The 23,040-nt window shown below is 39.2% G+C and overlaps 1 protein-coding gene across 1 annotated transcript in view; it reads right to left on the bottom strand.

Moving 5' to 3' along the window:
* LOC149792494 (kinesin-like protein KIF3B) overlaps nucleotides 1-23,040 on the bottom strand; it is a 110,435-nt gene that overhangs the window by 36,074 nt on the left and 51,321 nt on the right. Inside the window, exons 12-15 of the mRNA XM_089971082.1 lie at nucleotides 21,186-21,273; nucleotides 18,793-18,888; nucleotides 17,522-17,592; nucleotides 11,813-11,964 (exon numbers count right to left, since the gene is read on the bottom strand). Of these exons, the coding sequence (XP_089827208.1) occupies nucleotides 11,813-11,964; nucleotides 17,522-17,592; nucleotides 18,793-18,888; nucleotides 21,186-21,273 (407 nt within the window). The remainder of the gene's footprint in view (nucleotides 1-11,812; nucleotides 11,965-17,521; nucleotides 17,593-18,792; nucleotides 18,889-21,185; nucleotides 21,274-23,040) is intronic.

Here is a 23,040-nt window from a genome sequence, read left to right as displayed (position 1 = left end):
GATCAGGAGTCCACTCACCGCCGCTGTATCGAAAAAAGCTGTGATAAGTAACGGCGTCAACATTTCGTTGTTTTATCTCTCGCGCTAGTCTATGGGTCGGTGTAAGCACGATTATACTTGCCCGCGTTCGAAATAATTCAATTGCCCGATTCGTCTTTCCTGACCCGCCACAGCCGCTTAAATAAACTGTTTTGTGTCTAAAAATTGGATCAGAACACGGTGGTGCATTAGACCATTCTGACAATTTATCACCGCGTAAGTAGTTGTTCTCAACGGTGACATCTGCTGACAGGGAATAATCGCGTCGTATTTCATTTTTAATTCTCCATGTACCCCAACTCTCGTCCGGACTAGTAAACTCGGCTACGTTTTCCTTATACGCTACGTCAACATAAAACGAATCAACGGCTACTCTAACCGCGGTATCGGGGAATCTATTTATCATCGAGAATAAATTGATAGCGGCATAACCCAGCATAGACGCCCTCAAATGTGGATACGCCGGGCTGTCTCCGTCGCTGTAGGTAACAACTGTACCCAACCTTGTTCCATTGGACAAGAAAGCTGTTTTGCAGTTCACGTATCTATTTTTTGCCACTGCGTCCTTGATTACGAAATCATATTCTGCGTCATCTATAATCAGCCGTGAGCAATATCGTTTGTAGTCGTGGTTTTTTCCACCTTGTGTAAACTTACCAATTATTCTTCTACCGAGATCTTTTGCCTCTCTGTTTCGTTGGTTAAATATCCTCCTGGACCATTCGATGATATATTCCTCGTCGGCATCAATGTTTTTTCTGGACTCGTCAATTATGCTATCTAGACGCTCCGGTTCTGGTAACCAGACTTCAGTCTGCGCCCGGTATGATATAATCGCGTCACTGACAATCAACGAAACTAGCATGCTACAATCAATCATATACCGTAGCAGCGCTATTGGCAACCACTTCTTTTCAGCCATGTGTCTACCGATCCAAATATAGCAACAGCGATGAAGTCCTGCCGCGAACTCAAATGATACTATGCGAGCGAATCCGGTTAAATCAAAATCAGGCAGTGGTCCATTAATAGCAACACGAGTCATTTCATGTCTGGGGTGTCCAAATCGTTTGAAATACTCAGCGGCGGATCCATACCCGAGAAAACTCGCTGGATAACAGGCAACCATATCAACCGAAATCATAGCGTCGCGGTTGTATTCAGTGTTCCATAGTCCACCGTGATAGTATTCCAAACAACTGGATTGTACATCCGGTAGAAATTCCTTGCGCGTTGGTCTCCACGCATTTTTCCTTGCTGCAACATGAGCTACAACCGATGGAATCGTAAAACAATTTGTTAGCAGTTGTTCATCATGCTCTTCAAATTCCATGGCGGTTTTTTTCATCCTGTTGTGAAATGCTTCAGTGCGATATAATTCGCCGTTTGGTCTTACAAACTGATCAAAGGTATCCATGTCGTTTTCAGCGCTGCGAAGTAACCACACTGATACAGGGTCATTTTTACACAAGCAAGCAATAGCATCAAATAGTTTCCTCTCCGCGAGAAAACCGTCCTCTCCTAAAAATTCCCCCGGGATATACTTTACTGTTCTATCCCGTGGAAATATTGTGATCGCGGGCGTCCATGCGTGTTCGTTATGATCAATAATTTTGATTGGGGCCCCATTTGATTTGTACTTTGATTCGTATAATACTTCACCGGTTATCGTTGTAACGGTTATTGGAAATCTCAACGACGTTTCTAATCTCGCTATGTCGCTGATGGTCGCTCCACGCTCTTTTACGGTTAGTTCCCACTGGTTGATTTTGCTACGTCGTAAATCAGTCAATTTGTTTCCTCGACATGCATTTGTAAAATGTTCTATTATTCGTTCTGCTACACAATTTATCCCCGTTGACTGTTTCATCGGTTTCAGTTTTCCGATATCAGGTTTCTTATTTAACGGGTATATTCCATAAACAACTGATGTTTCAGGATACGCTCGTTCATAGTATGGTCTGTCAATTCCGGTTAACAACCCCGGCTTGGAGTCGCGGCTGACAATGACTGTTTTCTTGTCACTGAGAACTGGTTCAAATTTATCACGTATGATCCAATCGCCTGATTTCACCCGGACAATGAATTTTACTCTGAAGAAATATCTTTTACCGTCAAGTTGTGATATTATCGTTGCTGCGCGGTTGTCGTTCATGGTAGCATCAACAACGCCATCAATTCGAAATGTTGACCAACTATGAGATGCACCATCACGTTTGAATTCATTGATACAATCGCGTATTTTATTTAACAGGGTTCTATCGTTTATTAACGCTTTTGGTGTGTCCTTGAGGACTCTATCGAGATTGAACTTAATATTTTTCCGGGGCTTAATTGCTGCTAATCTCTCGAACTCATCCATATAATTAAAACAAGTATTTAAATGAAAGAATATAGTATAATGAATAAATGCAAATGGTTGATGATTGGGTCGACAACCCCGTGCAATAAATCATGTAGAGGTGAATTCTGCGGATATCATTTACAAAGCGTTCATAATGGCTCTCTTGGCCCCCTACCGTGCTTGGTTTGCCACGTCGGTGTAAGAGGAAAATCCCAGTTGTGTATCAATTGTGGCGGAAAGCGATACAGGGAACTAAAACGCTATTATGACAAGCGAATTAAAAACGCCGTCATTGACCCCACCGCCGATTTCGTCATTAAAACCCCCCAAGACTACGTTGAAAGATTCATAATTAAACCAAATAATAAATTAGACAAGTAGTATTATTATACAAATGGACCAAGAATTTCAGCCGCACCCCCTGCTCGTCAATTACGAGGCATCTCGCGACGGTATTGTTAGAAACCGCAGACTGAAGAAGCCGGTTGGTACCGTAAATAATCACGGATACTTGCGATTTAATGCTGGGAAAAAAATCTGTCTTATTCACAGGATGGTGTATGAAGCGTTTAACGGACTGATCAACGACGGTCTCGTTATTGATCACATTGATGGATGTCCTCAAAATAACAGACTGTGTAATCTAAGAGCTGTTACACCGAGTCAAAATTCCAAATTTGGAAAAACAGGAGGGATGAGAAAGGCAAAACCCGTAAAGTCATTTGATACAACAACTCACGAGGAAAAAATATTTCGCTCTATGAATGCGGCTGGTAAATACTTCGATATTTGTAGTAAATCAGTTCGAGATGTTGCGGAGAATATAACTAAAACAGCGATCTCAAAAAAGACGGGTCACAGAATTCGATTTTCATATATAACATCAAAGGGAGATAACTCGTTTTGTGATAGCGTCTCATGACAAGAGTTATGTCCCTTGAAGTCCAATTAATGTTGCGATTAATTAATCATTTTACGATGAAAACTAATGAAATACACGCTATTATCTAACAGCTGTATTCTTTTTTTTAATGTTTTATTCAAATATTTGGTTTCATTTAAATGCCGTGAAACACCATTAATAAGTATTTAAGGGTTTAACGATTCAAGGGGATTCAAATTAACACACACCTTGTGACTGACGCCGCTGTATTAGTCACTTTATATACAAGATGACTCGTTATAAGCCTGGGGCTTTCGAAAGCCAATTCAACTAATCAAAACTAACCCACGCTCTTGACCCGGGCGTGTGGTTGTCTTTTGTTCACAATCATGCAACCGGGTTAATTTAATTGGGTTGCTTTTGATTGGTTGAATTGGCCATAGAGTTCCGCCCCGCCGTTTTATGTTTGTGCTGTCTTGTGCCGTCCCATCATCCATCAATCATTTCATCCTTAATTAAGTACATGTAGTGATGTCCCCCAAGCATATCTTCTGGGCGGTCTACGATGACGTTTGTCACCCTAGGCCTCCCTCCCGGAGATGTATGCTTTGGGGTTCCAAGATGTGAATGTCCTTAATTAAGTATATGTATATGCCTGTAATCTGCCACAACACTCGAGTGGAGATTTACGGCATTGTACTGTCCATGTATGCCTGTAATCTGCCACAACACTCGAGTGGAGATTTACGGCATTGTACTGTCCATGTATGCCTGTAATCTGCCACAACACTCGAGTGGAGATTTACGGCATTGTACTGTCCATACAAAAAACGGGGTCAAAAATGACCCCCAATAATTTTATTAAATTTTATTAAAATTTTTGATATTAGAAATAAGATGTTTTATAAGAATAATGAATATCGAAGACATCAATAATATATTAACTGAGATTTCAAAATTAAAAAATCAAGGAATTGAATTATCTGATGGTCTCGACAGTGAAAAAATATTATCCGATTATGAGATTATTAACGAACAGTCGAAACGGGAGCGTTTTACCCTGGCCCGCGAGTACTTTTTTATAAAACGATTACAACATACGATTAATGAGAACCTGTACCACAATGACGCAAATGCATTCATTGGACTATTCACTGCCGTTGAAATAATACGAAAAAAACTCGGACGTGTTTATGAACGACGCCGGGAGATTTCTAGTAAGATCAAAAACATTAGAAGGATTATAGACGAAAACTCCGGCGAGAAATTAGAAATTGCTTCGCAATTGCAATAATGGTAGGCGAATCACTTACTACTCGGCTAGCCAGAGAGCGGCTAGCAGCGCTTAAAAAGTTCATACCGTTACGAGACAGGGTCCGAGAACAACTTCAAACGCGGCAGCAACTACAAACCGATTTTACTGTTGGAAGCGAACAACTCTTTGCCCCGGTAACTAAAGCGACCAAAGATGTTACGGCGGCAACTGTACCCATCCTCGATGCGCTTGAAAAGATAGCGGCTCAGACCGAACAAACTAAAAGGTCTCTGGAAACACTTCCTGCAAAAATAGCGGCTGCTACAACACGGAGGTCACCACCACTCGCTATAACCGAACCACAAGAACCCTATGTTACAATGGCCGATGAAGAAGAACTAGGCGCCACCGCAAGAGAACCAGAAGAAGAAATACCAGAAGAAATACCAGAAGAAGAAATACCGGAGGAAAAAGAAGGGAATATACCCCGTATTGTACTCAAGAAGAGCACAATAGATCAAATTAGAGGCTTCAGCAACAGGGAAGAATTAATTAATTTTGCTGCCAACAATTTTGCTAAGAGCATACGAGATAAGAAGCATATCAATAGCGGTTACGAGAAAAATATAAAGTCGTTAAAGGACTGGGCAAGAATAGTGTATTTAGCGAGTAAACATAAAGAAGCATTACCACATCGTGGTGATCCCGATTACGATGAATTCCACAAGGAAGTTAAGAGTATAACACCAAAAAAAGGAAAAGGATACTCTGTTGGTAAAGAATCCTACGGCGTTACCTGTCCTGGCAGTGTCCTCAGTGATATATCACGGCTAGAGGTACTAATTGGAGGAAAACGAGCCGGAAATAACTCTCCGGAAATAATCAATGAGGCCGCTGATATTTGCAAGCGGTTATTTGCAGGCGGTATTATGGACATTAATGCATATCGAACGCTCATAGACGAACTCGTGGATGATTAATTGGAAAACTGGTGTTTTTAATAAGGATGATCATACACTACAACCATGATAAACCAGTACTCGTCTACGTGGTAAACTCGCGATTGCCTGTTTACCGCGCGTACTATGGAGATGGTCTCGGTAGCACCATTGCGGGGTTATTTACAAGAATGGCTCCAAAAGTAGCGCCGTTAGCCAAACAATTAGGAATGAAGGCTATTGATGTTATTCGTGATAAGGGTATTAGTGCCATTGGAGATGTTGCCGGAAAGACGCTTTCTGCAGCAAAGGACAAACTAATGTCACTGGTGAAATCTAAGAGAAAAAAACAGAAACCACCGGTAATGCCATCAACGACAGTGATGCCTGCAAATGTCAGTAAAGTAATAAATAACGCCGTGGAAGAAAAACTAGCGTCGTTGGTAAACAATAATCAAGATGACATCGCAAACATAATAGCGGGAAGTGGTTTAAAACCACGACGATGATTTAGATGCATCAGCGTATTATTAAATAAAATGTTTAAACGAACAGCTGACCCGGCGTTTGATATGGACGCACCAGTGCACAAGGATGATTCTGTCCGTAATTATCAATTTTATTCCTATCATGCAGTACAACCCGACATACGATCGCGAATTGAACTTCAAGTCCATGATACCAGTAAATATTTTTTACCGTGTGAAGCGTTTATTGAAATCGAAGGAGAACTTGTAACAGAGGCCGATACTCCTGCTGTACCAGCACCGTATCCAGATGATACCAAAGTTGGCTTAGTCAATAACGGCGTAATGGCGTTATTTGAGAGCGCAAAATATCTCATTGACGGGCGAGAGATCGAGTCTATAGAACGCGATGTTGATGTTGCTACAACAATAATCGGGCTAGCAAGATATTCCGACGATTATACAAGATCAGCGGGTCCATCTATGATGTTTGCAAAGGATACTAGAAACACTGCTGGAAACTCGCAATTTGTGGTAAGACGACCAAGAAATAATGCTAATAACAATGATGCTGATGTTGAGAATATGATTATAAACAGCGATCCTAATTTTAACATCGGAGCTGCAACACGCATATCAATGTTAACAGGACCGCGTAGATCCTTCTCATGCGCGATTCCACTGCATCATATATTTGGATTTTGTAGGAACGTGCGAAAAGTTATCTACGGAGCAAAGCATACCGTGGTGCTTGTGCGAAAAGGTGATGATAGAAATGCAATTTGGAGGATTCCAGCGAATCTTGCGAATCCAAATAATGACCCTGGTAAAGTCGTTTTAACTAAAATGTCATTGTGGATGCCAGTAATGACTCCATCCATTACCACAGAGGCACGATTGCTATCCTTTATGGAGCAAGGAGGAAAATCATTACTAAGTTGGCTAACAACAACAACAGATACTAAGCAATCAAATATCAATGGTATATTCACATGGAACCTGGCATCACAACAAGGCATTTCGGCTCCGCGTCATATATTTGTTGCGTTGCAGGATATGACGAGAGTTGATAATCAACTATCCAGCCATATGATATTTGATCGATTAGGCGTTACTGACGTCTCGCTGAGAATAAACGGCCAGCAGGAACCATCTGAGGATATACAACTTAATTACGGTCAAAACCATATCGCACGTGTGTACCATCGGTTGCTGTCATATATGAGTCGTGATCAAAACGTCGACACTGGTTTGCAAATATCACAACATGATTTCAAAGAACTATATCCGATCTATTACTTTTCGCTGGAACATCTTGATTTAACAAGACAATCCGTCGTTGATATACACTTCCGAGCTAATGTAACTCGCGGCGTTATTGCCGATTATAGATCTATTGCTGTCATTCTCAGCGATAAATCAATGCTGTTGGAAGGCGTTGGTGGACGAATGAGAATCGTTGATGCGCCAGTGGAAAACATGTAATTGAAAGCACAAAACGCGTTTACAATAAAATGTCGTATAGTGTCGTCAGTGTAGAGTTGACTGATGGTCAAGTCAAGAAATTACGATCAAAGTCGGCTAAACAATGCGGGACCACAATAACGCTGAAGCCGTCACAGATGGCAGGTGGTAATCATAAGATATCGTTGACGGCGCGTCAAATAAAACATTTCAATGATGCGATGAAGAATAAAAAGGGTGTTCAAATAGATTTTTCCGCCGCAGCGATTAAAAACATGGAAAAGACCGGTGGGATATTTCCGCTGTTAGCTGCGATTCCAGCGTTGATTGCCGCGGCCGCACCAGCAGTGGCTAAGGCGGCGGCGTTGGGAGCCGTTGGTACCGCGGCGGGAATGGCATTAAAGAAGGCAACCGGGAAAGGCTACAAAAAAAAACGACCCGTGGCCGGAAAGGGTCTAAGACTACCGGGAACCCCGTATTCATGGTACTCGGGAAAGGGTCTAAGACTACCGGGAACCGTTTATTGACTCGGGAGTCTATGACTCCTGAGTCTATGACTCCAATGTCTAATTTTGATTTAATAGACGCCGCAAACGCGCTAGCGATAAAAAACTTCAGAGGTGTTTTTATGAGGGATCAATTACCGACAAAACCAAGGAATATTGAAACCGGTATAATTAACCTCGATGGGTCCTCTGGAGCGGGAACTCATTGGGTTGCATACGCAATTGATCCGCGTGCGATCGTCTATTTTGATTCATACGGGTTAGCTCCGCCGAAAGAGTTCATGCGGTATATCCGGGCGTGTTCAGCCCGGGGGTTTTATTCCACGCTGCCAACACAGCAATTAAGTGACCCACCGATATGTGGCCGCGAGGTATTGAACGTACTCGCGGCGATTTCATCATCGCGAAAACCACCTCATGTGGTTGTAAACGAATACACTAGTGGGGTCGTAGAAGCTCAACGGATTTTAGAGAATAACATTTACAATAATAATGACTGATATTTGGGGACGACCGGTTTTGGCACTGAAAGAATCCACGGAAACGGCCGCCGCCGACATAAAAAAACTAATCGAGGATGAAATCGCTGATACGTTGAATTTAACAAGTGTTGACCCAGGCGAAATAGTTGTATTTCAAGACCGCCAGGGTAAATTGAAATCCAGTAATGTGTCGCTGGATGACGTTTTAATACGACAGCGTGATGCCACCGAGAACACTATCGCGCTGTATACCAGCGACGGACGACTCAGACCGGGTCGACATATAGTGGAGATAGAGAGAATGATAGAATTAATCCGAGACGATACTATAAGGTTGAATGAATCCGTGATCGAACTTGACGCGCAGGTGAAAAAATCTATCACCGATATACAGCTCACTACCGCTAGTTTTTTCGGGACCCCGACGGTAACCGAACCGAATCTTGAAACAATAAAAAATGCTATTTTGGAGTTTACGATACTGTCGGCCAATTTACCCTCGTTACGAAAAAATGTTAACAGGATTGATAGCGCCGTTGATAAATTCTTTGGTAAAAAAAATATCAAACCGGATGAAATCACAATAACTATAAATGATATCACTGCGTATGGACAGGAAATAGGAATAATCAAATTTATTGTTGAAGCGATTAGAGAAGGACTATCGAGAACAGAGCAACTCGAAAAAATAAAAACCCCTCATAAGAACATCATCAACACAGTATACACAATTCAGCATGGATCATTCGATTGGACTCCTACACAGAATACAGTAGATATCACCGCAACTGTTAAGGGCATTTATCGATTGACATTGATTTCGGCGATGCAGTTTAGTATATCATCGTCGAGTTCATCCGGGTTTAACAATACAGTGTCAACAATCATTGACAAGGACACAATTGAACGGTTTGTGATTAAGGCCGTTGATAGCAGTCTATTTAGGACAAACATTACATGGTATGTGGAATTTGTAGCGAATCTAAGTAATTAAAAACACTAGCTCTTTTAAAATAAAAATGACCACCAAGGAAATTGAATCAGAGGTATCACCGACGTCACATCAATATCGATTCGATACCGCAAAAGAATTTTCCGCGAACTTGAAAACGCTTTCCGAACAATACCGTGCAAAAATAAAAAAATACCGCCGAAAAATAACTGCCATCGACGCGGTCGTGTACTCGGTGTCGGGTATAGTAGCTGGCGCCGGTGTTATTTTATCCACGGTAACCACGATAGCCCCGATCGCTGTTCCAATCGCTGTCTCCGCGATGACAACAATTGCTGGAGTCGCCAACGCAATCACTAGGAAGATATCATCGTGTTTTCAGAAAAAACTCGACGAGTACACAGTAAAACATCAAATAGTATCCGACGCGTACTCGAAATTATCCGGGTTGATCTCGTTGTCAATTGATAATTTGTTCGTATCCGATGTTGAATTCTCCACGATGGTCCAGTTGTATAGCTCCGCGATGTCAAAAATCGAGGATTTTCAACTGGAAGCCGGAACCACTTCAATGGGCTCTGGTTATTAATATTAAACACTAAAGACAACAAATAATAATAATGTCGCTGAACCCCGAAGGGTCTCAATTACTTCAGCGGATCGCGGAGAATACCACTCCGGTACAAACAAATATGATATCGATAACGTCAACGAAACCCGAATTCAGTGTGAACTTCCCATCGCCGGTTCCAGTAAAGGAAATAGCACTGGCAAAATTGCGAGTATATCACAGTTGGCCTAATATCCGAGCGGACGCATTTAACGGACAACAACCTAATAACTCGCTGGTTTTTGCATGGACAAATAAGCCCGATGGGACCCCAGACTGGAATGAGGTTACAATACCAACTGGGTCATACCAAATAGAACAAATCAATAAGGAATTTCAACGCAGGATAAAATCGATCACAGGAAAGGAATCAAAAATCGCTATTACGGTTCATGAACCGACGTTATCGTCGACGATTGAAATAAGCACACCGGGGTATATGGTTGATATTTATAACAGTTCAATAAGAACCATACTAGGATGGCCTAAGAATCCACCCGAGGACTTGCACACGAATGCGAAATCGTATCATGAAATTACCCCCCGGTATCTAAATAATTTATCTACTATAAAAAGCACGTTATCACCGAGTTGGTTTTTATTTCAAGACAGGAATATCATGCAGTGGTATTTTCAGCATAAGGAAACTACTGAATCGGTCGCCATATTAACATTTATTTTAAGTGATATCACTGATATGTTTGCTGAGATTAATCGTATTTACCAATCACAACTAGAACAGCTACGGGAAACAAAAGAACGAAAACACGTTGAGGTGTTAAATCAACTTATATCAAACATGGAATATATCAATGAACGAGTCGTTAAAATAATATCCGATAACAGCGATGGTAGTAAACAAAAATTCCTAACCGAGTATAATATCACAGAAGCCGATTTACCCGATTTCAAGTTTCCAGGATACAACGCGCCAGAACTAAGAAAGTCTCTTAATGATTTTCTCGGTCCATCAACTTATATCCTCAAACACGATAACGGAGATGGTGGTAGGCATATTGCTCCATACAACGTAAATATCGCATCGGTGATAGCAATCAATCTAGTGTGTGATGTTATCGAAGGGAGTTACCAGGTGGATACCAAGCAATCAAATCAAGCTCAACAGGGGTATATCCTTTATTCGTTTTCACCAACAGCCCCTCCGGGATTTTTAATCGTTGAGAGTCCAATTAATCCGGTCTATATGCGATGCCATAATCGGCTTTTAACGAGAATTAATTTTAGAATTACCGATCAGTCAAATAACCTAATTGATTTACAAGAGGAGGAGTTAGTGATCACTCTGTTTGTAAGATCATAGCAGCAGAGGGGGCGATGACATCGACGCGGTCGTCGATGTGCTTACCGGACACTGACGACGCTGGGGATCGACGCGCAGGTGTTAATTAAACCAAATGACGACGCGACGATCCCCCAACGACGTCGTCGTTTTTTTTTTACCAGCGCCGACTACACTGGATCCGCTGAGTGCAGAAGGTAATAATTAAGCAAAATAACGATTGGACAAAATGTCGGATTCGCCCCCTCTGCTGCTAAGGCTGATAATGATTACAGATGCATGGGTCAAGGATTTATTAATTATACAGCAAATATTCACTTTTTTAGCATTATATATCTAATTACCTGGTTCACTAAAAAAAAACCTACTGAATTTGAGTGCTTGTGTGTTTTAATTTTTTTAATAAACAGGTAAGATATATGCAACATGTTTTTTTTCTTTCTTTTCTAAATGACCCCTCATTTGATTTGGTATATGGGCTATTGGGTACCACTTTTCCAATTACCTGAATGAACACTGCTTTCATACTTTTGAAAGTTGTATGGTTAATAGTGGATGAATTTAAATATTACCTCAGCAATAAGTGACTTGTTACTAAGGATAGCTTTCTTATCCTCTTCCAGTTTGGCTTGCTGTTCCTTCATGAATGCATCAGCATCTTCTTCATTATTGCCACCTTCTTCATCTGACTCATCCTCTTCATCAGACTCACTGACCACCTCCCCTGAAATGAAATTTAAATTGTAAACATGACTGCATCCAGTAAAATGTACTTAAAAATAAACATCTAGAATTGTGTTTTGCTGCCAAAGTAAACCTTAAAAATAGAGATGTGTGGTATTATTGGTATACTGGTTTCCTGCCGTATTTGTTCTGGTGGTATATACTATAGTACTTTTTCACTGAATCGATTGGTACTCTGGTAGTTTCTATCTGAAAGGAATGTACAGAAATTGTAGATAATCATGATGATATTAAAAGCATGATTTCATTTTCATGACAAAACAGGTGTAAAAGTAATTTATTTTTCATAAGTTTTATTTGTCACAAATTAATTTTTAGTACCACAAATAAATTATATTATGAACCTTGATAACATGTTTGACACAAGTCATGTATGCCAACGTTGCAGCTGAGTGGAAAGTTTTGAGCAGATATTTGGACCAAATCAAATTTTGTAAAGCTTTTGGATTTTAAAAAAAGCTGGGAATATGTCTGATCTGGATGCTGATGTTGCGTTGTGTGCATCAACAGCGGAATGCTCAGACCAGAATTTTGGGTTGGGGTGATTTAGTATCACCCTGTTTGAGGAGGTAAGTCATCACTGCTGACTTGTCTGACATGATGAGCATCATCCTGTTCTGAACATAGCTGCTTCAGACATGAAAGGGTTTGATGATAGCTTTCATCTCCAAGAGGTTGAAATGGAGACCTATGTCCTCCAGACACCACTGGTTGTTGACAGTGTTGAAGTCCAGTAACAGATGAATTTCTCAACCATAGCTGCTAGAGTTTGTACACATGGCCACATCCAAGTGTGGCTGTTCAAGAGGTATTACTGTTGAAAGCCAACCCTGGTTGTGCCACTGGCCCAGGAATGACACCATCTTATTCATTACACTGATCCTATAATCGAGTGGCATGGAAGAGGGATGTCCTTCAGATAGCAAAATTATCAGCAACATTATCAGCAAACGGCATGTATAGAAGCAACTCAACGAGATAAGATCTGCAGCTGCATAAAAAATTAGAAGTTGCAGACACTCCCTGGTGGTAATCCATTTTGTGCTGGAAATGGATTCTGTGAGGATGGCTATTCAAACCACCCAAGGTGGGGAAGACATACCAGTGTAGGTGAGAAAATCCATACCTAGATGGGCAAACTGATGAGATGGACAAAGATGGGACTTCCCATTTCATCAGAAAAACTAGATGACATATAAGGGAAATGAGAACGTTCTTTGCTTTGACTAAAATGGAACTGATCTGGAGGATGTTGTCCTGTGGAAATAGATGAAAATTGTATGGAACAGGGATAAGAGTAGTTTCAAAAAGGTCCATGGACTTATTTTCGCTCCATGAGAGAGTGAAACATAAAGAAAATTCTCTTGTAAACTGCAGGAATTTCCATAAGGATGGATGGACAGAAATGTGAAAATATGCGCCCATCAGATCAAGACAGATGGTAAATTAATAAAGACGGATAGGTGGACTGATCTAGCCATCTCCATCTTGAATGACATTGGCCGTCCTAACCAAAATGGCATGAAGGAAAACTCTGGAGATTGTGGATTTTTAACAATCCAATTGAACATCCATATCTTTTGCTGCAAAAGAGTCCAACAGTACTTCCATCAAGAATGAAGTTGACAAAAGAGGAAAAGGTTAGAAAACAAGAACAGAAGCCCCTCAGATGCAATTTGGATTGCCCAACTGCTTTGCAGAAAGAGAACAATCCAATGCAGTTTGAAAAAATAAGAGTCGGGCTCATAGTGTTTGTGAGCTGTTGGAGACTCAAGTCATTGGTAAGAGAGTGGAGCCGTAGGGGTAGAGAAACTTTATTTCTTATCCTCTTGATATGACTGCTTCTGAAACTGATTAAGTGGTTGTCTTCATGTTGAGGATTGGAACTGCAGCTGGCTTTTGGTGTCTGCAGCGATCAATCCCAAATCTCATTGTCTCTTGTCATCTCCTCATCTCCTATCCTCACATTGTTGAAGGTGAATCAAAGATGACATACAAGGCAATGGTTGTTGCACTGAGATAGAGGGTCAGTTCTTGGGTTGCCTTCAGCTGCCTGCCTCTGCAATTCCCCTATCTTGCGACCGAACAGCAGAGGTGATCTAAAGGGAGGTTCACAGGGTCAGGGCAGGATGTGCATTGTCAGCTTTGTCCACAAGCTTGCAAAAACACCATAGCTGTCAAGTCCAACAATGAAGACACGTCAACTATATTGTGAATGAGCTTTAAAGTGGTGTGTAGAATGTCTTTATCCACCCAGTAGAAGCAGGTAAAGTCAGACTGACAGCACCATAGTGTTTTTCATATGCTGGAAGATCTATGAAGAAGGCATCAAAATGGGTTTTATACCAGTGAGATTGCAAAAAATGCTGGAAACTGACTCTTGGAAAAAAAAAGATTTGAATCATTTGGGTCATTGGTCTTGGTGGATAGACTCTTGGCAATATTCTTGATTTTTCACAACTGTCGGTGAAGATGGAAGAAAAGGCTGATTCACCATAAAAAACAACTGAGGCCCTGAACCTGCATGCCCCTGTAAAAGGGTGGTGACAGACAGTCTGATTTTGGTAACACCCCATAAATTTCTCTTTTGCTGCCTTAAAGCTGTATGCAGTTCGCTCTATGGTGGAATCTGAGTAGGAACCTTCATCGGGTTTATCACCACATTCACTGTACGGTCATCCTTGTCCAGATGATACTCAATATCTGTATAATACATTCCCAGAGAGATAGATGAGGCATGGCCATTGTCTCTAAGACTGTCATGGTACCATCCATGCTGTATCAAACATCACACCTGTAACTCCAGACAGAGTAGATGGTTGACAGATTTCTCCATTCCGCCAGATGTAACATATCCTCCAACAGGCTGGCCGAAGTCTCAGTAATAAGGTGAATGTCCAATACTCTCAGTTCTTTGATTTTTTTTATATGTTCAACACATCAGTACTCTCTGTCCTTTGATTTCCCATGTCACTTCATGTTTCTTGCAGTTTTTCTTAGAAATGTTGACCATGTATTCTCCAACCAACTGGTGGACATTCTTTGTACATGTGAGACACGAGCCACAAAATTTCTTGCTGGCTTCACATTCTTACATTTAGCTTAAATAGTCATCATAGTTAATTCTGAAATGACAAAGTACGAAAAGAAAAAAAAATAATTCACAGTTAACTTCATTAAGAACACCAGAGACACCTGCTAGACCAGGGGTGACAAATTGACAGGGTACATGAACATTAACATGTTCTATTACAATGTAGCCTTATTAAGCCATGTGGTCAGAGAACACAGAAACTAAGTTCACATAGGTGAAAAACTTCACACAATTATGGTCCAAATAAAAATAATGTATACCACTTGTAAAATATCCTAAATACATCAGAAATATCAAAATCCTCAATGGCTGGGATGAAAATTATCACAAAACTCCAATGAATTTTGTTAGGCAAAGTGAACTATGTTATCATTTCATTAGCAAAATTTGAAAACATCAACACCTGTAAGTGGCAAGAGGAAGTAAAATGCAAGAGTTATCCCCCTTTATACTATATATGCAACAAAGACAAATTTTTGTCTTCGTAGGGCAGGATTCAGAAGGTAGTAGCCTCACTAGTAAGGCTTATATCCCTAATGTTAATGTGATCAGGGATACATATTTGGAGGAGAAAGTAGAACCTCTAAGTCTCTGAGTGAGAATATTATGGACTCTAATCTGCCACTAATGACTAACAGAAAGGAATAATTACTTCCTTCAGACAAACATGTAATGGCAAATGTAAGTATCAGATTTTTCCAGACAGAGCCAACATTGACTAGCCAAGCTCAAGAATAAAAAAACATGTAGTGTGTGTGTGTGTTTGTGTATATATATATATATATATATATATATATATATATATATATATATATATATATATATATCACATAGTCGATACAGTTTTCCTATAGTATGTGCAGTTTCATATTTTTTATATTACCACACATTAAAATATCACTTTTTGTGATTCTGATTGGTCCAAATAAGGCCAAGAAATTATTGTGCAGTATCCTCTTTAATGACTGGCTGCAATCGTGGGAGAACTTTTTTTAACTCCGCCTTCTGAATTTTTTGTTTTGTAAGAACATTTTTTGCTGCCATTTTTTTTATTCAACTCGCAAAAGGGAATTGGGGTAAAATGGTATTGCCTGTTTTAATATTACTAATTTACCTCTACAGGGGTTTGTTATGTCAAGTATAACATGTCATAACATGAAAAATGGCTAAAAACCCCCAAGACAAGAACAATAACAACAATCTATGGGTATTGCTCAGTTGATAGCAGGGGTGGGGGTGGAGGGGGCAGTATATCTGTAGCATGAAATCTATCCTATATATATATGGCTTGGTTTAAATGTGAACTTACTGAAGTAAATAAACTCACCTTTGTTCACAGAAAAATGTAGACATAAAATGGTCTCCCCAACTGGCAGAACTTTATCCAACTACTGAGATTTGTTTACGTTTTCTGTACAGTCTAATGTTCTAAATCAAATACTGCAAATATCTGGTCAAAAATAAATTACAGTAAATATGCTTATTTCTGCATCCAGTAATCTTCTTTTCACAAAAATATTGCAACAATGTAATGTTTAGTTGTCATGTGGAATTTAAACATCAACACTGGTACTGTGTTGTGTATGCCAACTCAAACCAGTACTGTGCATTATATCAAACAATGTGACATCACACACATTGGGCATTTTGTGTTGACAAATGATTTTGTCTTTGTAAAATGTTCTGTTTACTTGGATGGACACTTACTCTTTGATTTATAATTAGCAAAAATGTGTAATCCACTTTTACTATTTCAACTCTGTTTGGGACTATTTTTTACGCACAACAAATGAAAGGTGCACCATCTGTCAGAATGAAAGAAATTATTAATTCTTCTATCTAAATAATTTCCACTGAAACAAAAACTATGTAATAAAAAGAATCTCAAATGAGACGCGATTGAATATTAAATTTATGAAACTCGTTGAACAATGTCCAGCTTTTGCTTGCCAAGGCTAGCAAAAGCTGGACATTATTCAACTCATTTAATAAATTCAATATTAAATCATTACCCATCGGAGATCCTCTATATATTACAAATTCTCATGGAAACTTAACACTTCATGTTCATTTGATATCAAATGTGCCCTACATGTTGTCATAAAGAAATTTTTTTGTTCATCTTTCATGGAATGCTGTATTTTAAGGTGGGATGTAGCACAAGTTATTTCCCAATTTTAATGTTAATGTTGTCAAGTAAAGGATTTGATCTGCACACATGCAAGCACACTAATGAAATGGGGTTCACAAATGTCCTTTAGAGACGTGTGTTGTTCAAGACAAGTTTCATGTGATGATTTATACCAAATATTTTCCAGAACAGAATAAAAAGCCAGCTGAATGCTGGTATAGTATAAATGTGGAACAGTCATAAAACGAATATAATATAATCATGACAAATTAATTTATTGAGATAGGATGAAGCAAGAGATAAGTAAATTACCATTTTCCATTCTCCTGCTTCTCCTCTTCTTTTTCTTTGGCCCTCCTTTTTGTGTAAGAGCTGCTTTAAGTCTGCAAAATATATTCATCAAGGAAGCATTGCAACTTGAACAGAACACGAATGCTGTCTAGACCTTTTTCAAGACTCATCATAGTAAATCTCAATGTTTTTTGCCATGTTCCCCCACCCACCTCAAATCTACCCCACCACAGAGGGGATGCCACCTCAAATTCATTTGAAAGTGCTGATCAAATTTTGTTTTCACCCACTTGTCCAAAACAAGTGGTTGTCCCACCGTAGTTTTCTTTATTAAAAGAATTTATTTTTTCAAAAATATTGGTTGATTCTACGCATTTGGTTACATCAGGTATAAATGTTTTAGCTCCTGGATTGGAAAAATGTTTGTGTACATGTCTGCCACCCAGACTATCACTAAACCAACAGCTGTTTCTCCGCTGAAGTTCTCAAGCTCTGGTTCATTTGCTTAAATCTTCATTAGAATTTGTGAAGTCTCTTGGTTTAAAGAATTCCTTAATGAAGTCTTGACCAAGTTCATTGAACTAAATCCTCATTCACATTCATCAGTGGACGGCCTTATAACAAACATGATTTCTAACAGTTTGCATAACAGACTGAGAGAAGGCGAAGTGTTGAGTGTACCAAGAATTTCAACAGATGGATCTTGAGTGAGTGTCTATATAGATAATTTGCAAAACTGGTAGCTATTCAAATAACAGGTGTACAACCACTTGGGTGAAAGGTATGAACTTTGTGGTGAAATACAGGATCAAGGAGTGAACATTATTATTCAATATTGTATCAAAGATCCAAAATCAAATGGGAATTTAAAAAGATATGTGGAAAAACAAGTCTGAATCTGGCCATAAGACTACATAAAATTCTCGAATTGAAACTGTTAAACAACAAGGAATTCTGATGCCTAATTGGTTAGCGATCAGTAGTACATCACAGTCTGAGTGTAAGAATTGTGTGTAATCTATAAGTATAATCTTTCTATTATTCCTTGAGACAGTTTTATATCTTTGATTTAAGCAATGTGTATTCATCCTAAATAAAGTCAAGGTCAATTTGATACAGTCCATGGACCCTAAATAAAGTCAAGGTCAATTTAATAAAGTCTATGGACTGGTTAAGACTACTCACAATGACACATAAGTTCGACATAGTTTTCCTATTTATTAAACAGATTCATTTTTCAACTAAGTATAAAGAAAACCCTCATATTAAAGAAATTCTCCAATTTATCATACCTAGCAATTTCTTCCTGGAATTCCCTCAGCAGAGCATCTTTTGGATCCTCATTGATTTTAGGCTTGTTCTTGATATCCTTAGCTCTATTAGCATACCTAAATAAAGAATTTAAATGTTAATTGGCAAAAATATTGAACGTTTTGTTTTCTACGTTTATTTCACCACCATTTTTAAAAAAATTATATTATGTAACCCTGCCACAAGCAGTTACCTCATTCAGCCCCAATCCTGCCTGTAGGTGTGATCAGGTTGTACCCTACCTCTAAGCTCTGCAGCATCAAGGTCATTACAGATACACCAAAGTGGGTGGTATTACAAAAAAGCAGACAGATATAGCTCTACAATGATACCAAATAATCTGGACATTCTAGTCGCACTACAAAATATAGAGGGAAAAGCCTAATTTTTTGGACCCGTTTTTATTCTCAAAATTCGCTCATGGTCTGAATCCGATTGTTTCCGGATTTTAGACCTTTTGGCCTCAGATCTAAGGCAGAGTGGTCTGAACTGCACACAGACAGGTGAACCTTTGCAAAAACTAGAATAAGGTCAGCATTTGGAATAAAGAGTGGTCTCCATACGAAAATGAAGGGTCCATTAAGGGTCCCTTCTGCTCATGCGCAAGCAAAATAACCAATGGAAAATGATGTTTCTAATACAACTAGGCATTAGGCTAATGGAAAATTTGTTGAAAGTCAAAGTATTAGGAAGTATTCAGAAACAGCCCCCAAAATGTCTTTCCTACTCGCATTTCAGACGAAAACGACAAAAACCTCCAGGGCCAAATGAGTTAAGGCAGGTAGAGCTGAAGAACCCAGAAAATCAACTACTATAGATTTAAAACCCCTGCATGCCAACCACCCTAAGAGGTATAAGCATAATTATTCCGACTCTAAGTCATAAAAATGCATAAGTTTTGGCGTAAAAGTGTAATCTATATATTACATGCCTGAATTAAAGAACATATGAAACAGATAAATTTATTTTTGCTACTAACTTGGTTCTGCAGCTGGTCCATATTGATTAGAACCAGAACACAAACACAAAATCTTCTTTAAAATTATTTATATTCAGCACTCACTTTAACTAGTCCACAAGTGTAACTTTCACTGAATGATTGTGAACTGGAATTCTGTAATGCATGATCATGTTCTCCAAGTGCTGTATTACTCTCACATTCCCCATTTAAAGTTTGTAAAGCGGTGTTGATTTGTCTGATCTGACATGTTCTGAAGTTTGAAAAGATCCATCTGCTCTAACATTTTCTGTCATATAACATCCACAAGTCACATCATAAAGCGTTTCACTTAACATCTGGCTCCATTTTCTTTATAAATATAGACTGGTTCACCACAAAACTAGCTTATCAATAAAAGGAATCTGTTAGGCAAAGCTCACTTTTGAAGAAACCTATTTTCTTGTTGTTGTTGTTGCTGTTGTTGTGGGGTTTAACGCCATTTTTTAGCACACAATAGGCTATGCATGGCGGCCAGTATTAATGGTGGAGGAAGAACCAAGGAAAACCCCGGGAAGAACCACCGACCCACGAGAAGCTACTGGCAAGCTTTCTCACATACCCACACTGGCCTAATCCTAGACTCTAACCCACGCAGACAGAGGTGAGATTGTAGTGATCCATAACGGAGAGCACTTTAGACCACTCAGCCACTCAGAGCCCCTTGTCTGTTTTCTTGAAAATGGGTTATGTACAGTCGCTTTAAATAGCAAATAAGGAAAGTACTTTTATGCTATTCTTATACAGCAGTCACTTCTTTATGAATATTCTCAAATTTATACGAGTGGAATTAATGATAATAAAAAAGACAAAAACAAAATTTTATTGCAATGAGTGGCCGAATGGTCTGCCATCTCACCTCTCTCTGCATGGGTTCAATTCTCGGGTCATGTGGTCATGTGAGAAGCTTGCCAGTAGCATCTCGTGGGTTGGTGGTTCTTTCTGGGGTTTTCCCAGGTTCTTCCTCCATCATTTTTACTGGCCGCCATGTATGGCCTATCTTGTGCTGAAAAATGGCGTTAAACCCTAAAACAACAACATATTACTGTTTTAATTTTTAATTTACCAAAAAAGTGGAATACATATACAGGCAAGCATAAAACATAATTTGGTGAGAAAAAGCATAATGGTTGGCATATATAATGCATGTGCTGCTAAAAACTCCATACAAATTTAAGGTTCATTTAATGATTAATAATAATCTAACTGTCCATTATATATTTTAATCTATTAAACCTAATGAATTTAAGACTCTTAAATGATGGTTCCTAAAATTAGATTTTAATCTAACTCAGGAAGTCAAAATTCCGTTCCAATGAGAAATCTCTGGCAAATCCAGTTACCTGTTCTAACTTGAAAAACACCAATAGGTATTACCTGAGAGTACCCAATGATTCATCATAGTTGTAACTGGCAGGTCCAATATTAGCTACCATTACAGTTCTTGCATTTCCACCTAAGGAGTCTGAAATAAATACACAAAAAAAGGAGAAAAAGTTCCATTACTTAAAGCATGCAATAAGGTAGAAACTAATTAGATACTTGTGAAATACCTAGCTTAAATATTTAAATCATCGCATCTCTTCCATTCTGTAAAGATCTCAGATTGAAAATTATTACAAGAGAAGTTCCAAGGAAATATCTCTTGCCTGCTCTCCTAGGCATGCATAAGTAATGAATGGCAAACTTCCAAATTCTATAGTCCAAGTATGCTAGTTGTCTCTTCCTGGCGTGTATGACCATTTAGAAGTACTTCAACCAAAACAGCACCACACCTTTCAAATGACCTTCATCTTGCATGCAGGTCTGATGGTGGGTAGGGTGCATCGATATGAAAGTACAGAGCTTACTAATTCTACAGTCCAGTTTGATAACTATCCTTGTATGGCTTTGGGACCTAAGACCAAACAGAACAAACTTTAATATAAAATCTTTACTAACTTTTTCAAATGACCATGACCTTGCATGAATATCAGAAGGAACTGTAAATGGTGCATGGATATTAAAGGATACAGCATCTGGAGTTACAGTCTGAATATGATATCTACCCAATCCAAGGTTTTGGAACCTTTTGTTATAAAGAAATACTTTAAATGAAAACTTATCAACACTTTTTCGATGACCTTGACCTTGCAAGAGAGTCTGAGGGAGGGGTGGAGTACATAAATATTAAATATAGAGCTCTCCAATTCTATAATCCAAGTTTGATTGTTATTCCATCCAAAGTTTGGGACCTATGACCATACAGCAAAACTTTAACCCAAAACTTATCCAAGATTATCAAATAACCTTGACCTTGTTTTGGAGATAAAAAGGGTGCATGGGGTTGAAAGGCTTTTTGGCTTTAATGTCCAAGTCACCCCCCATGGCCCCCCTTCCTGCACAAAAATTCAATGAGAGAAACATCCTTCAGAAAGGCATGTCTGAGGATGTTGTGCATCAACAAGTTGCTTAAGTAATGGAGGAAGATGGAACCCATAAAGGGTTATATATGAGCTGCTATCCTACCTAGCACCCTAGGGCAGAAGATAGGCCATAAGGGAGGTGCAGACTGCACCACATGACACCAAAATGACTGTCTTGAGTTTTTGTGCAGGAAGGAGGTCCATGGGTGTGACACTGTGAGTTACTGCACACAACTGTCTATAAAATGTTTGAATTTTTGTGCAGGAAGGGGGTCCATGGGGGTGACACCACAAGTTACTGCACATGACTGTCTATAAAATGTTTGAATTTTTGTGCAGCAAGGAGGTCCATGGGGGTAACACCATGAGTTACTGCACTGGGTGACACCAACCTTAGTGACACCACTGGTCTAAGCCACATACATTTTCTTGTGGCTAGTGTAACAACTCTATGGTCTTTAAGTATGTAACAGATAAGAAGCGAAACAAACAATTTTAGTAAAATCAACAAATAATTTATTTCCAGAAAAATACAAAGTGAAAATTCAAAAGACACTTATAGTATTGGTATTGTGAATTAAATCCCAAATAATCATCAATGTTCCATCACAAGTCCAAAAGTATAGAATGTTCTGAATGAATCTTACAATCAGTACCCTCGATCACAGGAAAAAATTAAGCACACAATATTGACATAACATTATAAATATGTGAATGTCAATATAAGCATCCTTAAGATCTATGGAGACAACCCAGTCATTAGCATGATGGCATCCATGACTGAGGAAGTTATCTCCATCCTCTTCCAGAAGGAATTTGTTGAAAGA

This window comes from Sinohyriopsis cumingii, chromosome 9 (assembly GCF_028554795.1).
Source record: "Sinohyriopsis cumingii isolate HCF-2022 chromosome 9, ASM2855479v2, whole genome shotgun sequence".
Taxonomy (NCBI): domain Eukaryota; kingdom Metazoa; phylum Mollusca; class Bivalvia; order Unionida; family Unionidae; genus Sinohyriopsis; species Sinohyriopsis cumingii.
The sequence above is the reverse complement of the archived record's forward strand: the minus strand, read 5'-3'. Positions and strand labels throughout refer to the sequence as shown.